Source organism: Myotis davidii, unplaced genomic scaffold (genome assembly GCF_000327345.1).
Source record: "Myotis davidii unplaced genomic scaffold, ASM32734v1 scaffold44, whole genome shotgun sequence".
In the NCBI taxonomy this organism is placed as follows: Eukaryota; Metazoa; Chordata; class Mammalia; order Chiroptera; family Vespertilionidae; genus Myotis; species Myotis davidii.
The window spans coordinates 8,186,938-8,208,696 of record NW_006299705.1 but is presented as its reverse complement, the minus strand read 5'-3'; the positions used below and the strand labels follow the sequence as shown (position 1 = coordinate 8,208,696).

Genomic DNA, 21,759 nt, shown 5'->3' with positions numbered 1-21,759 from the left:
TAGGACATGAAACCAAAAATGTCAGAAGAACCTACTACCTTGAATACAGGCTTATCATTTGGTCAAACTAAGAATATCACCATACAAATATAATAAAGGAGTCCAGAAGGAAAATGTATATATAGGCAGATATATACATCCTAGTGGCCCAGCGCACGAAATTCATGCATGGTGTGTGTGTGTGTGTGTGTGTGTGTGTGTGTATGTGTATGTCCCTGAGCCAAGCCTGTGTCCCCTCGCAGTCCGGGAGCCTTTGGGGGATGTCCACCTGATGGTGTAGGCCTGCTCTCCACAGGCCTAAGCCGTCAGTTAGACATCCTTAGCGCTGCTGCAGAGCTGGGAGAGGCTCCTGCCACCACTGCTGGGCTCTCCAGCTGTGAGCCAAGCAGTGCTCCCCTGTGGGAGTGCAATGACCACCAGGGGACAGCTCCTGCATTGAGTGTCTGCCCCCTGGTGGTCAGTGTGCATAGTTGCAACTGGTCATTTTGCCATTCTGTCGATTTGCATATTAGCTTTTTATTATACCGGATGTAAAAATACTCACATACTGCACACATACATTTACACACTTATTCATGCTGTTACAGCAAAGTACCATATACTGGGTGGCTAATAAACAACAGAAATTTATTTGTCACAGTTTTGGAGGCTGGGAACTCCAAAAATATGGTGCTGGCAGATTCAGTGTCTGGTGAAAGCTGGCTCTCTAGTTCATAAATTGTCATTTTTTCTCTGTGTCCTGAAATCACTGAGGGGGTCAAGGGATCTCTCCCAGGTCTCTTCTATAGGGTACTAATCCCATTTCTAAGGGTTCCACCCTCATGAACTAACCATCTCCCAAAGGCCCTACCTTCAAATGTCTTCATATAGGGGATCAGGTTTCAACAAATGAGTTTGCTAGTGGTGGGGGGAGGGGAATAAACATTCAGTGTAGAACAAGCACCTATTATACATAGCCACTGGGGATGGAATAATAAACAGAACACATGGCTTTGTCTTCTTTGAGCTTATAGTCTAGTGAGAGACAGACATTTCTGTGGATTTAAAACTATTGATTATGATAACTGCTATAAGGAAAATTATGGAATTCTACAGAGAGAAGATAACATTACATATTATTACCTTAAACAGAAGCATTCAGAAAAGCAGTATCTTTAAATTATGGACATAAGTCAAATGCGGTAATATCTTTCTTCAACTATATAGCTGCTACACTAGATATGTACACATATAATTATACCTATATACACATACACAATGATTATAAATAGTAAAATCAAGGAATGAAATGATTATAGATTGATATACAATTTCGGTAAGTAGTTGCTGGGCATAAACTACATTGAGGAAGATTGGGAGAACAGATTTGGACAAAGGAGGGGGGACTCAAGTTATCTATTGGACATGCAATTTATGACCAGCAGGTAGTTGGTTTCCTAAGTTTGATATTCAGGAAAAATGAACTACTAGAAAGTTTGCAATTGTTAGCACATAAGTGGTATTTATAGCCATGAGACTAGACGAGATCACCTGGAAAAGGAGGAAATGCAGATAGAGGCAAGGAGATGACCCTGGTCTGAGATCTGGAGACCCACAGCACCAACAGGTGGGCACAAGGGGGATGTGTAGCTTCCCAGATGCAAATGTTCTCCAAGTCTGAATCCTCATCACTGATATGTGGCCACTTTCTCTCATATAATTTTTTCCCAAAGTTTAAGTTAGTTGCATACATTTTAAGATGGGGGATTTTTTTTTAACATTAAAACCTTTTGTCTGTTGAAAAATTCAAAGATGTGCTATCTTTTAGCCTGCATTCCCATTGGACAACATCAGTGGGAGCCAGTTCATGCATCAGAATGGGCATGTCCTTCCCACTCGCTGCTGTCCTCAGGACAGTGGTGCTCCCTCAGCCTTGCCCACCTGGGCATTTGTGTTTGACTTACCTTTCATTTTATTTGAGCACTAAATTTAATACTCGGCACACTGAATGCCATCATTTCATGATTGCTTATTAAATAAAGAATCACAAGATCCCTTTGGCCTCCAGGATTGACTCTGTGACACTATTATTTGGTATATTTTATACTAAGTGAAGACATTAACCAACAGTGTCCTTTCTGAAAATTACAGATAGCTTGACCTTATACTTCACCACAAAGTGGAAGTGGTCTGAGTGGAGACAAGTAGATTTGAGATCTACCCTTCAACCACATGAAGACATTTCCAATAATTAAGGACTGTGTGGTTAATTACAACTTAATGAAGAAGAATGACTCAGGCTAATGTTTTGGTTTCCCCATACCTTTGGAAACAAGCCTCCATTATAGTTAAAATCCTGCAAAGTATGTTTATATTAAGAATGTCATTCACCATGTTAGTGAAATGTTCAAATTTTATTTTCCAATTTATTTTCCTGTAATGCATTCTTAATCTCTTTATAGCTATGATAACCCAATTTGCTTATTCTAAGTCTAAAATATAAGAATTAAATCTATTTCTTTACCCACAAACCTTTGATAACATGGATCAATGTAAATTCTGAAAATTATTAACCAAGACAGACAACTCTGAGTTGACAAAACACTAAGATTGTCTCTAGTTTCTGGGACAAGTCGTGCTGGACATAGCCGTGGCAATAATACTAACATACTTACATTACAGTGTGATGCACAATGGAAAGTACATTACCTGAGGCATCTCATTCAGCCCTCCCCGCAACACTGGAGAAAGGTGGTTATCTTCACTGAAGTTGAGACAGGTTCAGTCACTCGCCTCCGGGTCAAAAGGTTATTATGCAGTGAAGCTGAGAGTCAAGCTCAGGCAGGCCAGCTCCTGTGCTCCTCATACAGGAGCCATACAGCCTCCATACACCTTTTCTTAAAACCTTTTGAGTAAAGCAGTGGGTAAATCGGCCCCCCGTTTTATTCCATTCAATTAATATAATTATGTTCCAAAAGAAATCAAATCACTATTAAAAAAAGATCTTGGTCTTGGACCTGGGAGAAACTTTTCCTACAGGTCACCGTGGTGATTCTTCAGAGGGGTTGGAGCAGTGGTTCGCAACCTTGGCTGCACATTAGAATCACCTGGGAATCTTTTTAAAATCCTGATTTCTGGGCCTCCTCCTTCGGAAATTCTGTTTCTTTGTTATGGGGTGGGGCCACAACATGAGTAACAAAGAAACAGAATTTCCAGAGGATGAGGCCCAGAAATCAGGATTTTAAAAAGATTCCCAGGTGATTCTAATGTGCAGCCAAGGTTGAGAACCACTGAGTTAGAGGAATGAGGCAGGGGTGGGGTGGCAGCTGTGTAAACACATTCCACCCCCGTCCCCCAATGATGACTGTCTGGAACCCACAAGGAAACTCAAGAGGCGGCAGAAAGAAGTTGGATTATATAGATTCAGATAGATTTCTTTTAAAGCAGTGGTTCTCAACCTTCTGGCCCTGTAAATACAGTTCCTCATGTTGTGACCCAACTATAAAATTATTTTCGTTGCTACTTCATAGCTGTAATGTTGCTACTGTTATGAATCGTCATGTAAATATCTTATATGCAGGATGGTCTTAGGCGACCCCTGTGAAAGGGTCGTTCGACGGCCAAAGGGCTCGCGACCCACAGGTTGAGAACCGCTGTTTAAAGGCTTCTTAGTTGGTGGTCCTGAAATGCACTCTTGTCCCGGTGAGAACCAATGTATTTAGAGAATCATCAAGAGTTGGTAAGATGTGACTTTCTCAGAAACAGTAGCTTCTAGGAAATGCCTCTGAAAGAGCACAGGTAAAGAAGGCCGTGTGGAAGGTAGAAGCTGTTGCATACCTGCCACACTTTGGACACTCAGTGACTCATGTTAGTTAGAGCCAGCTTTTCTGGGCACTCACAGTGTGCCAGGCAGGAGGGAGTTCTCAACATATGACCTCATAACTCTCACCAGGATCCGAAGAAGGTGGCTTAACTCTACTGATGAGGAAACTGAGGCACAGAGAGGTTAAGGGTCACCATGTAAGGGGCATAGAGTATTTACTTAACCAATAAACACTCTCTGCTAAAAAAAAAACCAAACAGATGAAATAATAATTAATGTGAAAAGATAAAAACTCACATAGAACTTAATCAGCAGAACAGAGCCTAAGTCACTTATCCTACTTCTGGTACAAAAAGAGAATTAAGAAAAAACAAAACATTTTTTTTTCAGGATATTAACAGTTTCAAGTTTGTATCTCAGCACAGTGATTTTTATTAAACTGTGTTCAATTGACCCCCTAGAACTATTGGAGGGAGGGGAACTCTTGATGCACATTTGAAGCAGAGAAGCTCACCTTTTGTCGCATTTATATTACAAAGGTTTGTCTAAAATATCCTTTGGGGAGAAAAAGTTTCACTGTTTCTAAATTTTTTAAATATTGCCATAGATCAACCTCTCGGCTCTAAAATAGTGATAGCATTTATCCTTACTTTTTACTCTGAAACTTGGATATAATAATAACATGGTATACATTTGTGGTTACCATCATCCAAAACAATACTATATCTTGGTGTTGGGTAATTTCCCATTAGAGAAACAATTGAGCTTAAGGCAAGGAAGGAAGATGGATATGGTCAATACCTAAGAGGATGCTTTGTGGCACATCAGGTCATCTGATGAAGGTCTTGACCGAAAGGACACATGCCACTTAAAGACATTGTAAAAACACAATTTGGTCCAGCTGTAGATTGAAGGGAAACAGCAGGGCACAGAGACTCTACCATGGTTAGAGAGAAGGTAGGGGTAGGGGTTGGGATGGAGGAGAGAAGTAAATTTGTATTGCCTGTGAGACCAAAGGCAAGATCACCAATGGTGAAAAACAGCAGTAAGCAAAGAGCAACCTTCACTTACCCCATTTTCAGCATTGGGCTTTTCCTTTATAGTTCAAAACTAGACAACAGTGAGGACCTTTGGCAATAACATCTTTAAGGAATATGGAATATGAGATAAATTTTTCATGTTTTAAAGACATATTTAAAGATAGCATTGTATTAAAAGATCAATAGGTCTTCTGCAAATATATACTCCTTCAATAATGACAATACAGTGGGGCCTTGACTTACGAGTTGAATTCGTTCCGTGACGGAGCTCTTAACTCAAATTACTCGTATGTCAAATCTTAAAGTGAACGAGTGAGACACGTGATGCTGGGCCGATGTTGTGGCGTTCTCTGTGACGTTTGCTGCGCCAACTAGCAGTCGGGTATCTGAAGCTGGCTCGTAACCCGAATTTTAGCTCACAACTCAAAGCAAAAAATTGGCTGAGAGACAGCTCATATCTCAACAAACTCGTTAGTTGGGACACTCGTAAGTCAAGGCCCCCCCACTGTATATAGCAATTTTGTTACCAGCTTAAGTATCTTTTCTAGAGATACTCAGATAAGGTTTGTTTGTTTGTTAAATTCCCTCAACTATTTAATTTCTTTTCATACCATTTTCATTTAGTTTGTGCATAGGTGATACATTCACATGGTTCGAAATTTCAAAAATGTGCAAGTATACTCTGTGAAACTCTCCCAAGATTCCTCTTAGGCAAGCATGTCAAATTCTTGGCCCACGGGTGCATGCCTCGTTTATTTTGCCCGTGTTAGCCTTTGAGTTTGACATGCTTGCTCAAAGAGACATTTACCTCACTTTTCTATAGGCTACCGAGGTTATTAGTTTCTGGTAAATCCTTTCAGACAGAGTTTATGCAGATATACCTTTTTTTATTATTTATACAAATGGTGGGAGCACCACATATTCTTAGAGCAGAGTTTGAACTTCTGATGAAAGCAAAGACAGGCTAAGGACAAATCCAAGAAGGTCTCAAACGCAAGTCAAGTAGTTGAGGGCAAAGGGCAAATTGGATCCTCATTAAAGCTCCTCTCCTGCCCCCTTCAGGTCAGCCCTTCCTGAAGCGCTGAGTCCTAGAGAGCCTCAGAGTCCTTTGCATTCAGGAGTAGCTGGGGCAGAAACTAAAGCTCTGTCTCTGACAAATTAAAAGTAATCAGCTCTCCAAAAGGACAGTAAAGCCTAGCCATGTTGCTCAGTGGTGAGTCTCCACCTATGAACCAGGGCACATGCCCAGTTTGGGGGCTCGATCCCCATCTGGGGGCATGTAGGAGGTGGCCTCTCCCATTATTGATGTTTCTATCTCTCTCTCCCTCTCCCCTCCTCTTGAAATCAATAAAAATATATTTTTTTTAGAAAAGCGTAAACAAAAAGAGACACACACACAAAAGGACAGTAAAGGCTGGATCTTTAACACGTATATTGAATTTTTGAGAGCTATCTAATTGCATAGAGCAATAGTAGGTGTCCATGTCTACTGCTACAGCTAAGCACAGGCTCTAGGCACACAGGTCGATGCCAGTCACGGACACCAGCGCGTGCCAGGCCTTATGTTGCTGTGAAAGGAGCAATGTGAACAAGGCATGGAGAGGAGGCAGAGAGATTGTTTTCAGGAGACTGTGGCAGGCACAGCAGTTAGGATACAAATCCGTTCTGGCTGCTCATCCTCGGGCAGCTTTGGCTACCCTCATGAAAGTAACAGCTTCCCAAGTGTTAGTCTTACACATCCAAACCCACTACAGTGAGAACAGATGTCACAAAAATAAGGAACTATTTTTAAAACCTGTGCAGTTTTTTTCAAATGACTCATCATGGAGCTGACAGTTGAGCCTCTGCCTCCCAGTTTGGAATATCAGGGAGGAATTAGCTTTCCGTTTGGGGTGATGAAACCCTTTGGAAATAGGTAGTGGGGATAGTTGCACAACATGGCGAAAGTAATTAATGCCATTGAAATGTGTACTCTTTAGAATGCTTAGAATGGCAAATGCTATGTATATTTTTCCACAATAAAAAAAAATTCAGATGATGGTGGTAGAGGGGGGTATTTTTAATGTCCTAGTTTAGTACCTTATTCAGCCATATTATAGTCACCAATTTTTCGTTTTTCCTTTTTACATTTTATGGGTCTAGGAAGTCCAAAAGTCTGTAGACTACTTCATCTATACACCAGTGAGAAAGTAACCAACCAAGATGGGTTATTTGAAAATCCATAATTTATTTTGAAAAGAAAACTTTGATCTGTAGCACCTTCTCCTCTTTCTGTTACCTTTGGATTTTTTTTGGCAAGGAATGGCAAAAAAAAAGATTATATTTTGAATAAAACTAAGAACAATAAATAACCCAATACCATATTTCTAAATTGTTTTTCGGCAACTACCTACTTTTTCTACTGTTTGAAAGACTTCACCCAAATTATAAAGCAATACAAAGATCAGTCCTTTGGTCATGCCACGGCTTTTATAATTTGGTGAAACTGAACAGTGTCCTGGTTTTCACAAAATTTGTAAAATAATAACGAGGTCCTGCTGTTTCCCCTGGAGACAACTGTGGTCTCTGAAGGGCATCAAAATTTCAAGTCAGTGTCATTGAAACTCACTAATAGAAATAGGAAACTTATGTAACTTACAAATTGAACTTAAGAAGAGTTGAAATCCCCAAAATAAGCACATATAAGCTTCCTTGTTTGTTTGTATATATATAAAGGAAAACAAGCAATACTCATTCTGGTTATCAAGGTTTATTTTTATCTTTTACATTATATTTGCTTTGCAACTGCATGTTGATCAAGCAGTTTTGATTTAAACATAAATTTAAGGGTCCAGGTTTTTGCATCCAGTGATCAGATTCAAGACTTTCTCTAGGCAAGACAGCCCAGTTTGTCATCAGCACTCAGTCCCCTTCCTGCTTTTTGTGCCTTCCCTCTTCCTCTCCAGTTTAATGTGTTTCCTGGCTGATCACTACCATGACAGCTTACCATAGCAATCTGAAAGAATCTTAAACTCAGTGTCCACATGACAGATCTGTCACTCAAATAGCTAAATCCTGGTAGAGCCTGCAATGGAACCCAGAGCTCCTGACTCACTGGCCAGTGCTCATGCCTACATCTCACCTGTTCTGCAACAGGCCACTTCCCCTCCACCTTCAATGCTCTATAATTTTCACTGTGGATCTTCTAAAGACAAGCAAACTAAAAAAATAAGGTATTCTCAACAGGTCAAGTCAGGACTTTAGGTTAATGAACATGGTTCTCAGTCACTCAATGTGTTACAATTTACACATCTTTCTTAGGGTTCTTTGAATTTCAGTCAGAGATTTCTGGCATCTATTACTTTTGGCACCTAGCCCCCCAAAAGATAAAAATAAAAATGGTAGAAATTTGTACACTCTGGCTGATTAGAAACATTGTTTTGTGGGAAACCAGTGCATTATTGGTGCCTGCTCAGTTCTCAATAGTATAGCACAAAGTCACCATCTACTCACAATGCTGGAGTAAAATAAACAGTGCCTAAAAAAAATCAGAAGCTTATACTTCTAAAATACTACAAGATGATTTACAGTTAACCACAGAAAAAAATTAGAAGTCTCAGTCCTTTGCACGAGAGTTTTGATCTTTGCTTTAACTCTTTAATTTATAAAACACTCAGATCTTGTATTCATTCTGGAACACCTTATGATTATGCTAAACCACACAATAATTTCCAAGTTTCCTGTATAATGGAGGTGGTATTTTGTATATTTTTTACTCCATATGGATCAAAAATGTATAAGTAAATGACAATATAGGTTAGTATATGCCAAAATTATTCTCAATATCAGGCAGTGTAATATTTGAGAAATATTGTGGAAAGTATATGCAGTAGGAACAGTTAGTAGTGAGTAGACACTTTGGGTGAGCCATTATTTTAAGTGGTTTATGTGTCTACTCTAGTAGATATTACTACCCTAATTCACATACAATAAAATTGGGATTTATATGTTGCAGAACGTGCTCAAGGCTACACACCCAATAAATTAAGGAGATGAAGCTACAACAAAGTCTTTATCACATTAAAGCCCTGTGCCTAACTATTGTAATACCCCTATTCCAGTGCATTTGGGCATTAGTTTTGACTTTACAAAGCTTAGAAGAATCATGAAACTGCAACCTCTTTTTAAAAATATATTTTTATTGAGGAAGGGAGAGGGAGAGAGAGAAAACATCGATGAGAGAAACATCGATCTGCTTTCTCCTGCATTCCCCCTGCTGGGCATGGAGCCCACAACTCAGGCATGTGCTCTGGTACAGAATTGAACCAGTGACCTCTCAGCGCACAGAAGGATGTTCAATCAACTGAGCCACACCCAGGGGAAAATTACATGTAGGATAGAGTGGGAGATATTTACTTTTCATCTCCTCTAATTCCATGGTCCTAAAATAAGAAAATAAAAAATAGAACCTAAAGGAAATGCTTAATGATCTGAATTCATTTTAATTAAGCAATTGTCATCTCTCCTCTTTTTTTAAATCTATTCAAAGTGGGATTATTAATGGCTTTGTTAAACTTTTCAGTTTCTGAGGATTGGGGCTGACTTATACATGAAATTATGTTTGTTTTTCAATATTACATAATTCTGTTTGCTATATGATAAAAATAAAACCATTGTATCTATTTTTGTACAGTTTTATATTTTAAAATCTGAATCCTAGGCATGCCATTGAATACATTTTGAGATCTGCCTGGAGATGAGTGGCCACTCTTCATGGTACCTTGTGTATCTTAAATGATTCATGGCCAGAAGTTACTCAGTACCCACCTGCCTGAGGCAGGAAGGGCTACATGCAAGGCCGTCTTGGCAGCCTTTGAAAGCTGTGCATAGATGAGAAGCTTTGTGCTTCCAGGAGTTCTTATATCACTTTCTCATTTTCAAATCCTGCACATCCTCAAGAGACCTTGTCAAGGTCAGAGGCACAATGAGCTAACCAGGGGAAACCCCAGAGAAAGCCAAGATCTGAAAATAACAGCAGGTTCTCTAGCGAACCGCAGCCCTGCTGACTTGGCAAGCTTAGAGCACTGCAGTGCTCTCTGGAAGGCAATAAAGTCCTTGGAGGAGGGACGAGGAAAGCAAAAGGGCAAGGAAATGAAAGGTAGATGTGATAAGATAACTGTTAAATAAGAAATAGCAGGAAACAAAGAGAGAGGGAGTAGAAGGAGCTTTAAGGGAATAAAGAAGTAATTATTTGGTTAATCAGAAAATAGGTATAACTTTGGATACACTTTTAACATTCATGTTTTGAGGAATATGTTTCAAAATCTGCAGGTTTTATAAAGCCTTTGCTAAAAATGCCTTTTGTGAAAATAATATATGTGCATGCTGCTTAAAATGCTCCAGAATGACATTTTAATCACGGGTATATATTTGAATAGAGGCCATGTGTAAGGCTATTCTAAGTTATTTGGCCAGAAGTAAAATAAAAGTTAATCATGTTGTTTTATACTTTTTTTCATAAATACAATACAGATTTATTGTAATTAGAAAGCTCACCTAGGAAGAGAAAAGTTTGCCTACAAAATTTTTGGTTTATATTAAGTTTTATACTTTTTTTCATAAATACAATACAGATATATTGTAATTAGAAAACTCACCGAGGAAGAGAAAAAAGTTTGCCTACAAATTTTTGGTTTGTATTATTGAAATAGCCATGGTATTTTGTCATTTCTCTTCATCTTGTTTTTATATTTTTATATTTAAATGTAAAAAACAAAATTTATTATGAAATCACCAAACTTCAGGTGACTATGGAGCTTTATACCCAATACTTCTTAGTGATTACAGTGCACATTTTTCCTTTTTTCAATGGTTTACTAGTAAAAGACATAGCTACTTTATGCCCTCTAAGTATCAGAGGTACCTTTCTAGGTGGCTCAGAGACTACTGCTCAACAATGCAAAGATGCTTATCACCCAATGTTGCTGTTCATCGGATACCCTGGTAGCATATTTCATTTCATCAAAATGTCTACACGCATCTTAATTGTTCTTTTCTTTCTTTTTTAAATTACAGCAGAAAATGGCCCCCATCTACTTGTGGAAGCAGAACAAGCCAAGGTGTTCTCACACAGAGGTGGCAATGTTACACTGCCATGTAAATTTTTTCGAGACCCTACGGCATTTGGCTCAGGAACCCACAAAATCCGAATTAAGTGGACCAAGCTAACTTCAGATTACCTCAAGGAAGTGGACGTTTTTGTTTCCATGGGATACCACAGGAAAGCCTATGGCGGCTACCAGGGGAGAGTGTTTCTGAAAGGAGGCAGTGATAACGATGCTTCCCTGGTGATCACAGACCTCACCCTGGAGGATTATGGGAAATATAAGTGTGAGGTGATTGAAGGATTAGAAGATGATACTGCTGTGGTATCATTAGATTTACAAGGTAAGTATCTATAAATCATGTCAAACTTAGAAACTATAATTAATCATTACTCTTTGTTTTTCATGACCAGTGGCTACCATAATGATGATGTGAGAGACCGGAAGTCCATTCATAGCATATTTTTCAATTCTTTTGCATTTTGTAGTCTGCCTATGATTCCAACTTTCATATTTGAAGTGTACACACAGTGCTTATGTGCAACATTGAAGCCATTTGCACATAGGAGAAATGTGCAGTGTAACTGAATTAATAATATTCAGAAACTGCTTTATGCTATTCAAAATTTAAGTCTTATTACATAATTATTAAGAAATTCAGATTTGATACTTTTTTATTATACTTCTAAAATTATCTTAGTTTCAAAATAATGACAAGTTTTGTGAAGGACATCTACTAACTGCAGTACATGCAATTGTATTCTGTAAAGTAACTGTGAAAACTTAATTTAACAATAAGGTAAAATTTTGTGTATATATATATATATTACATTCAGTAGATTCAAAAACAAAAATGTATATAAAGCTAAATAATAAAAAGTGTCCTTGTCCTCCTGTGTCCCCTCTGCCCAAAGCCCACACACACTCTAAATGCCCCACCAGTAGGGAGACTCTTCTGTGTGGTTTCTCACGTATCTCAGAACTTATATTCATGAATTCGAGTTTCTTTGCCCTGGAGGATACATTTCGGCTGCACTGATAGAATAACCTCTTTCTGTGCACATAAACTGTAAGTGTGCGCTTGTTAGGAGCTCCTTTCACAGCCTAGGATGGATCTGTGCCTTTGGGAAAGTATGTGTTTGGTCCACTAGCACATCATGGAAAATCTAACCTCTGAAGCCCTCAGGACCCCGTCACATGAATGGAGAACTATTAGCTTTACTTATCTAATAAATTACACAATGGAGTAAAGTGCATTTTTATGATCTTCTCGTCTCTCTTAGTTGTAGTTCTTGGCTCCTGATCAAAAGCCACCTTGTGCTTTCAGTTTTTATTAATTCAAATTAATATCCATGAACATTGGTGAAATTGAGCCCAAATACACAAAAATGTAATCTGAGGACTTTCAGAAATAGAAAAATAATTTTACATATGTACACAGCACTGCCAGGCACTATGAGAGGCACAGAGGAAGGTAAAGCTATGCTGCATGGTCTCTGCCTTTTTATTACTTAATATATTTACTTTATGGAGTTATTGCAATTTACTTTAGTTTCTACATGTACCATGGTATGAAAACTTTCATATGTCTAACAAATTGATATTTGCTAACAGCTAGGATGAATTGAACTGTGCAATTGTAAATCTTAAAGAATGTGTTTTCAAAACATATTTGGACTGATGAAACTACTCCCATCATTTGATATTATTCATTTCCATGTGATGTATCATTCTCATTAATCCCTTTTGTAGTGATGCATACCAGGCCTCTACGGAAAAGTAAAGAGCTTCTCATTGTATCTTGACATATAAGTATAAAATCATTATACTTGAAAAATAGGTATACACCCTTCTTCATACCCATGAAAGTTTAACTTTTTATAAGTGCTGGATAAAGACAATCACCATTTGCTCCATAATTCAGCTGTAGGAATTGCACATTTTCCCAGAGTCAGGAAGGTTTCTGTAATCATGGTCTAAGATGTTGAAATCTTAACAAGCTGGAAGTAAAATAAGTAAATAAATGAATGCTAACCAACATGTAGTTCAGAAATGCCCCGCTTGTAAGAAACATCTGAGTGTTTAAACGTATGCACTAAACGTGTACAATACACTGAAGCTTTTAAATTCTTGGCCGAGGAAAACATAGACAGTAACTTTGATGTACTAGAAATGTGTTCTTTCCAGCATCATCAAACATTAACTATAATGTATGTATATCTTTTAAGTTAATAAAACAGTAAGTTGATCATTTATTCTTATAATTGAAAAATAGTAAAATTTTAAGATAGAGTTTCATTTTTACTTTAAGAAATACTTGCTTGAAATTATGTTAAATTTGAAAGAAACTCCAAAATATGTTACACTGGATTTAGAACTGAATCAATATTTTATCAGTAACATTCAGTGATTAATCAAGGACTAATTACTAAAGAAATGTTTTTCCTAACACCCATGAAAGTCCCTAAATATAATACAATAAATTTAAACCCAAAATATTGTCATGGTTTTTTTAATTATTTCAAATTAAAATACTCTACATTCTCCACTGTTACCATCTTGAGCCATATGAGAAATGGAATTCAAACCATATAATTTCTTCCTCTCTCCACATTGAGAGACTGAGATTTTCTCTCACTTGATGTTCAGCTGCTAAAGAAATCTCTACTGGATAAATGAGGTATTTTTATAGCAGCATTCCTGGGGCTGCTGAGGAAAGAAGAGGGAAGGCACAGGGGGCAGGGAGCACTGTGGCCGTTCCTTTAGGGCGCTAATTAGGTTCTTAGCCAGATGCCTGGGCATGGCTCTTCTTAGGTAGAGCCACCTCCAGCCTTCCCTTCCATCGTCACTGCAGGGGGCAGTGGCAACCCGGGGAGCCTTTTCCTCCTTCATTTTGGCTCTGGTTCAGCTTACAGATCCCTCAGCCAAGAACCTGAGAAGGCAGGATGGGATCGGGAAGCCTTCCTGGATCTTTGCCTGCAGTGGACAGTGCCAGCTGGACTGCCCCAGAGGGACAAACGTGCCCTGCAGAACCCTTCGGCGGACGCGACTTGATCCAGGCTATTGAAATCTCTCTAGAGTCTTCCAGGACAACTTATAAAAGAAAACATTTCCTCTATACTGGTTACACTCTTAGTGAATTGCATATTCATCTTCAATAGGGTCTGTGGTCTCATAAAAAAATAGCTCATGTGATATAATTCACCAAATTACTGTCAGTGGGACAATGTTTTATATTCCACATGGTAAAATGTTAATTATTTCTAATTACATTCTAAAAAGCCAAGGCAAGGACTTGAACAATCGCACTGAATTATCTTTTAGCAACTATGGGGGAGACATTTTGATGCAGTGGTCCTTCTTAAAGTCCAGCAAATGGTATAACTTTGCTTTCTTATGTAATCCGTGTCTTTTGAAGTAATTGTGCAGCAGGCTGTAAGACAACTCCATCACCTCTTGATTATTTGACTGAAAAGCATGCTTTTCGAAAACCATTGTATCTTCCCAGGCAAAGCCAAGTGCCAAGTCACACCATTTACATTTGCTAAAGGTTTTGCCCTTTAAAATATTTAATTCTTTGGCATTAACTGAATCAACAGATGTCTATTCTGTACCTACCTTGTATAGGATGGGGGCGGAGGGGGGTGGGGGGAAGAGATGAAGGGCTATAGTAAAAATTGAAACAAATAAGAGAGCTATGATGTTTTTTATGGAGGCGTTTTTCCTAGTAAAGAACTGCTTTATTAATGAAATAAGACTGTTTAATTAGATTTTTGTTAGATATGCAAAGGATTTCACTTTTGGGTTTCTCCAAAGCAGAAGCCTTCTAAGTGAAAGTTACTTATCTGCAAGTTTCTAGGAGCATGTGTAAAACAAATTATATATTAGTATCTACATTTGAATAATTGATCTTTGTTTTTGCATTTAAAATACAATATTAAATGAATTAGTAATTATATAAGAATAATTACTAAGAAAAAAACATTGTGAATTTTGACACATACCTTCTCTTTCAGCACTATTTCTACATCCCCTACCATGCTTAGTATTCCATATTGATTTTTTTTCCCAGACAAAGGGAGCTCAGGAATACACTTTTAGGCTTAGTAACCAGTAGCAGATGTTAAATTCTCAAGGAGAGCTATTTGGAAAATATAATCTCCAGGTGAATCATTTCAGAAAGGAGAATTTCAAGGCTTGAGTTGAACTCTTAGCAAAAGAGATCAATCATGGAAGTTATCAAAGCAAATAGCACACTGGGACATGCTTAGAGCTGAGAGGGTTTGGTTTTGTTTCTGTTTCTGTTTTTGTTTTTGTTTTGCCAGTAAAGTGTGATTTGCCTGTACCTGTTACTCTGGTGCCACTAATAACCCCGTGCTTTCTCCTTTGGACAGGTGTGGTATTCCCTTACTTTCCACGACTGGGGCGCTATAATCTCAATTTTCATGAGGCACAGCAGGCTTGTCTGGACCAGGATGCTGTGATTGCCTCCTTCGACCAGCTGTATGATGCCTGGCGCGGTGGGCTGGACTGGTGCAACGCCGGCTGGCTCAGCGATGGCTCCGTGCAATACCCCATCACCAAACCCCGGGAGCCCTGCGGGGGCCAGAACACTGTGCCCGGTGTCAGGAACTATGGGTTTTGGGATAAAGATAAAAGCAGATATGATGTGTTCTGCTTTACATCCAACTTCAACGGTAAGATATTAACTGTACTGCCTTCTTCCCTTTACCATAGACTAATAGGTACTATGACGCTACACTTGACTTTCAATCTTATCTACTTAAAAAGATAAAAGCTTTGAAGTATTGCTCTAGTTTGAAAAGATATAAAAAGTTCTTTGATGTTCTAATTTTTTTAAAAAATCCACAAAAGTCAAGCAAAAGTGTAGACTTCCACTATTCTTGGGTTTTATTGCGTCTGATTGTTACTATGAAATAGTTTAAGCTATGATGTTGTCTGGGGTCTGTTTCTTATTGCAAGGATGCTGCTGCTACCATGTGTCCTCCCTAGGGTATAGCTCTCCAGGTTGAAGTAAGGGCGGCTTCTGTGTCATGTTCCCCTTCACTAACTTACAATGTCAGGATATTCATAAGTGACCAGCAAAGCTCACGATGAAGAGAAGTTTGCAAAAAGAATAAATAGAAATAACATTGCCGATGAAAGCAGAAGAAAAGAGATCCAGGTTGCTTCCATGTTGATGACTGATTCTTTGCCTTCAACATCACTCCCAGCCCTACCTTGCTCCATCCAGACCCAGCCACATAATGTGGGGATGAAAATGTTGGTTCCTTGATCAAAAATCACTGAGAATTTTAAGATGGTGACAGCAAGGCAGTAAGCTAATCATGAGGCCATGTGCCACTGCACAGGCCACACACCCATGAAGTAAACTCTGACCCCCTTCATTGGTACATAAGTTCCCTGGTGACATGTTTTGGAAAAAATTGCAAGGAATCAGGGATCAATAAACTTTCTGTATGGGGCCAGATAGTAAATATTTCTTGTTTTGTGGGCCATATGGCCTCTTTGTCAACTACTCAATCAATGTAGCTTTGTGTATAGTAACACAAAAGCAGCCATAGGCAATATTAAATGGAGAGGTGTGGTTATGTTCTAATGAAACCTCATTTGACTCCTGTTGTAGCTTGCTGACCTCTGGTGTAGATGATAGAACTAACGCTAGTAGCTAATGTTCCAGCGACCTCCACTCTTTCTCAGAACCACATCATCTTAGTCTAGAAAGAATTGGCAAGCATTGATTTACACTTCAATAATCTATGTTTAATGAGGGGTAAGGAGATACTACATTACAATGTATATCAGATAAGAGAGTGATTATATTCTACCGGAAATGAAGTCTGAGGAAATCTTCAATTGGCATATGTCACTTCAGTCAGTTGATGTCATATTTTATGTATTGTATACATATTGAAGGAATCTCAGTAATTAACACTATTCAGTAAGTGGGTGAGACTAACTTGCTCTTTCTTGTGAAATTAAAAAACAAAAACCCAAACACTTAGGTATCAGGCTCCCACAGAATAAAGTTGGGAAAAATAAATACATGCATCCTCTGCTAGGGAGTAAAGAGACTAGGCCCACAGTCTGAGCCAGTATTATTTATGGCAAGTGACTTCCTGTACTTTTTTTTTTTTGCATTTTCATACTGTAGTCTTTGAAGAAGAAGAATGTCTTATTGATACCTATAATGAAAAGGACTTGAGGGCTTTGATTTCTTTAAAATAGACTTTTATGTCAAGAATGTTTTTTGATCCTTTCACATTCAAATTTTGCCTCTCCAGAAACTTGTGCCGGGGCTCAGTCCCGCCACAGCCAGAATTTCAATAGCCCTTGCTTTGAGCGTGGACTTCTGTCCTCCCTAGCGCCACAGAAGGGCCTTTTAGCCACTAATTAGCGAACAGAAACTGCATCTGCCATTTCCCATTTCCCTTTTCAAAGCTGTGAAAGGGCATGTCTGAACATGGATTAAGCGGCAAAGAAAAATCAGCTGATTTAATGGAGAGCGACTCAGGGGCACTACATCTGACTGAGATCCCAGGTTCCCAAACCTCTGCAGACATTGCTCCAGGCCCCACTCCACGGGAACCCACGCGTGCCGGGGCTCCTTCCCGCCCTGCGCGGCTCAGTGGCACGCCGGCCCATTGACCCCTCTCCTCCTCCCCGCAGGCCGCTTCTACTACCTGATCCACCCCACCAAGCTGACCTACGACGAAGCGGTGCAAGCTTGTCTCCGCGACGGTGCTCGGATTGCCAAAGTGGGCCAGATGTTCGCCGCCTGGAAGCTTCTGGGCTATGACCGCTGCGACGCGGGCTGGCTGGAGGACGGCAGCGTCCGCTACCCCATCTCTCGGCCGCGGAGGCGCTGCAGCCCCACCGAGGCGGCGGTGCGCTTCGCCGGCTTCCCCGACAAAAAGCAGAAGCTGTACGGCGCCTACTGCTTCCGAGCGTACAACTGAGCGCCCCGGGCACCGGCGTTCACGTCATTCAGAACATGTGAAAGGTGTTTGGTTTTGTTTTCCGTACGAACTCATGCAAGTTACCAAAACTGTGATAACCCCCTTTTTACTTACTGTAAAGAGTCATTTTCATAAAGACCAACTCATTAATTTGTTTTTGTAAAGCTATCATTCAATATATATTATAAATTAATATAATTTTAAGGAAAGTCCTACCTAAGGTGGCTTTTGAGCCAAACCCTTTAGGCTATCTCATCCCAAGGAAGCATCCTTTCATGGGCGGGGCATGCAATAATTTGAGGATTGCTAGGGCTAAGTTAAGGAAAGGAAAGTTACCTGGAGCAGCAGCTTCCACAAGCACAAATTTTACACATTTGTACGATTTTGAAATGCACAAGAAACAAGTTAGAGCAACAGATTTGACATAAGGCTTCTTTACGTAAACTGAGATTCTGAGAGGTGGCACAAAACTCAGTCTCACAGGGGGATCATCTACACTTTTCTAAAAGTTCCTATAGCAAGTCTCCAGTAGAATATTTTACTCTTCAAACATCCTGCCTTTTGACCAAAAAAAAGAAGAATTCATATGGACTCCAATGCATAGTGAAAAGCACAGTTAACATTCCTTAATAACCCCGTTTGTATGAAGTCTGAAATTTAAATAAGCAGATAATATTTAACCCATGAGAGACTCTACCTTCTTCTAATTAAAATTACACACGCCTAAGAAGAATTGCGTTATCTTTTGAGTAGCTTTACTGAGTTACATTTAAATTCTAAGGGTCGTTGGCTAAGCAGCATTTAGCATCTACTCAGGGCAGTTATATAGATAAACTGCTGGACAGAAATATTGTAAAATTTAGCAGCTTGATTTTATGTTAGCCTATGAAATGTTATTGTCCTATAAAAATAACTTTAAACTATTTAATATTTCCTTCTTATTTACATTACATTAAAACATTTAAATCATAAAAGGAATGAATAACTGCACACTTTCCTAACCAAGAAATAAGGACCCAACTTTCAAAATTCTTATTTTTTTTTATTTGTATGTACATTAGAAAGCCCAACTGGTGCCTGTGGTTGGGGGGAAATGTCAACCAAGTAGTTCTAAACCTTCCTCCATAAGAAAATATGGTCCATGATATCACTGTCCCTGCTGTTCATCATTAGGTGTAAATGAAACACTGAACCTGTCATCATAGAGTTTACACTAAATTCATCAGGGCTGTAAGGGAAAAGGTAAGACCAGCTTCAGAAAAACAACTTTTGCATTAGCAGCTCCAATCTTAAATAAAGCTCTGTTTTCCTATATTTTTATGACTGTTGAGACCCCACAGGGACCAATATTTGTATTCAAATTACATTTTATGGTTTCCCATTGTTTCACAATGAGTTCTAATAAATGGGATTTAGTATCATAGCCCAAGTATGACATAGCTGGTGTGCTTTCATGAATGTTTTTATGTAGATTTTCTTCCCGTGAACATGAGTTAATAAATCTGTTTCCTGAATTGATTGTGGTTGCATTTAAAGCTCTGTAATAATTCTAATAAATGTACTCTCTAAATGTAGAGTTACATGTGTGGAAGATACAGAACAATTGGAAGTCAATAAAACCATAACTTTACTTACATTATCTAGATAAAATGTTGTAAATAAAAGTAAATCAATTCTTTTATCAAAAGCATAGCTGGAAATTTTCAGATGCTTTAATATTAAAAGATGACAGTGTATGCATGCACATTTTTACATTAGGTTGGATTTGCAAATTGTGCAAAAATTACAAATATAAATCCAAAGAGATTGTGAGGTTTAACTCAAACATTGCTGATATAAATAGAACTTGAACTTTTAAATTAAAAATATCTGAATGGCCTATAATAAGATGAATATGTTATTTAAAGATGGGATTATCTCCAAAAGAGTGACTCTAACACCTCAACTATGGGGGTGAGCTCACTGGAGGAAGCCCATACTTGAATGATTATTACCCATGTTATAAGATTTTTATTGGAAATGCAAGTAGGGACAAGTTTATATTGAAGAAGATATATAATGTTCAGTTAATTGCTGCAAAGCTCTACCTTTATAATGTTAAGCATAGTAGCTACCATTTCTTAACTTTTGAATACTAACTAGTATAGGAACTGGTGCTGATCAAAAACTCTGGACTGACTTTTAGCTGATTAAAATCTAAACTGATAGCACACCATTTTTCTAAGCTTGTAAAGAAAATAAATACTGCCTGGCAGAATTTTTATCTTCTGATTTCCCCTAAAGGATGAGGATCTCCTTACCCTTTTGGACTTCTACTTGAATAGTTCTTGGTTTGTCTTTTTAATGTTATCATTTTCCATTTTTCCACCAAATGTCTATTTTCCTACTTTATTCCCCAATATATCACTGAGAATATTGAAAAAAGAAAGGTTATCCTAATACCTTTCTGAACTGAAAGTCAGTACAACATTGACTAATTCAGAAATTGCTCCTAAGCCTTGGGTTCCAAGACTACCAGAGAAATAAGATGGGACTCAGGGTTAGAAAATCTTGCTTGGATCATTTTGTCCATAATTCACACTTGTAGCCCATATAAGCAACAAAGTTTATCTGCAAGTTTCACCGGGAGACCTTCATTTGAAAACCAAACAATAAGGATTGATGTAAAAAGACAATAGGAATGGAAGCAAGTTAATCACAGCAACACTGGAAGCCATCTCTTAATGACTGCTGCCAGATTTAGCACAGGAATTTTTAGTCAAATATGGTATGTGTAAGTGTAAACTTTTTCGCATAGGAAGGGGGCCGGTACCTGGTAAAGTTTTATTTTATGCAATAATGTAGTCGCTTATTATTTTGGCAATTAAAAGTAGACTCAAAGGAGATTCCAATTTGGTTGCTGGCAGCCATACTGGGTTTCTGGATTCAGTGCTCCAAAGAATATGGTGGTCTTATGGAGTAGCTGACCACTAGGAGGGGAGGATTAAAAGGGAATTATTATCAGTTCTCAGCATAGAATGCATCAAGAATGATCAGTGGATAACTGACAGTTTTGTTGAGAAGGTAACTGTATCACAGCTCACTACTGCCAGAGCAGCAATGATGTACAACAAGAGAAATAAAAAATACAAAAAGTCAGTAAGACACCTGATTAAGGAAAAGCAGTATTTAAAGGCATTTAATACCTACAGAGTACAAATCGGAGGAAAAGAACCAATCTGTATTATAAAAATAATGTTTTCATTTTCTGTAAGATACAATGAACTGGTAAACATTAAAAGACAATTTTGTGTTAATGCAGTATCTTTTGATTCTTCTGAGTTGTATAACCTTAGCTATTATTCTTTGTGTCAAACGCTATAAATACATTATTTTAAAGAAGGCATCTACCCATTTTTTTGTAATACATTTGAGTTCAAATTATAAACACATAGCAATTTCCATTTCCTGGGATTTTTGCAATGTTAAGAAAAAAAAGGAGTATGTTTATGGTGTTGCTAAATCAACAGTAGTACTATCCCAGAATCTAATGGCTTTTTTTCTCTCTTTTTATATGATGCGAAGTATAATTTATTTTGCTCATTGGTTAGCAATTCCATAAATCTGTTGTGTTGGTGATTAGATTAAAATACTTGAGATACTTTATGACTTCAATTATTAGTTCTGAGTTAAAAGATCTCTGTTTATATAATAAAATTCTTCCACTCCAATAACAAGGGGCATATTTTTTTAATATTTCCATTCCTTTCCTAAATTTCAGTGTGGAAAGTTGTTTTTGGATTTTCTTAGTACGTAGAAATAGATTATTAGGTGCAAGAGTCTATTGGTGATACAATGACTTGAACACAAACACA

The 21,759-nt window shown here is 38.3% G+C and overlaps 1 protein-coding gene across 1 annotated transcript in view; it reads left to right on the top strand.

Annotated features, from left to right (window-relative positions):
* HAPLN1 (hyaluronan and proteoglycan link protein 1) overlaps nucleotides 1–21,201 on the top strand; it is a 73,400-nt gene extending 52,199 nt beyond the window's left edge. Inside the window, exons 3-5 of the mRNA XM_015571671.1 lie at nucleotides 10,897–11,268; nucleotides 15,320–15,622; nucleotides 17,616–21,201. Coding sequence (XP_015427157.1) covers nucleotides 10,897–11,268; nucleotides 15,320–15,622; nucleotides 17,616–17,905 — 965 coding nt within the window. The 3' untranslated portion in view covers nucleotides 17,906–21,201. The remainder of the gene's footprint in view (nucleotides 1–10,896; nucleotides 11,269–15,319; nucleotides 15,623–17,615) is intronic.
* Nucleotides 21,202–21,759: the final 558 nt, after the last annotated feature.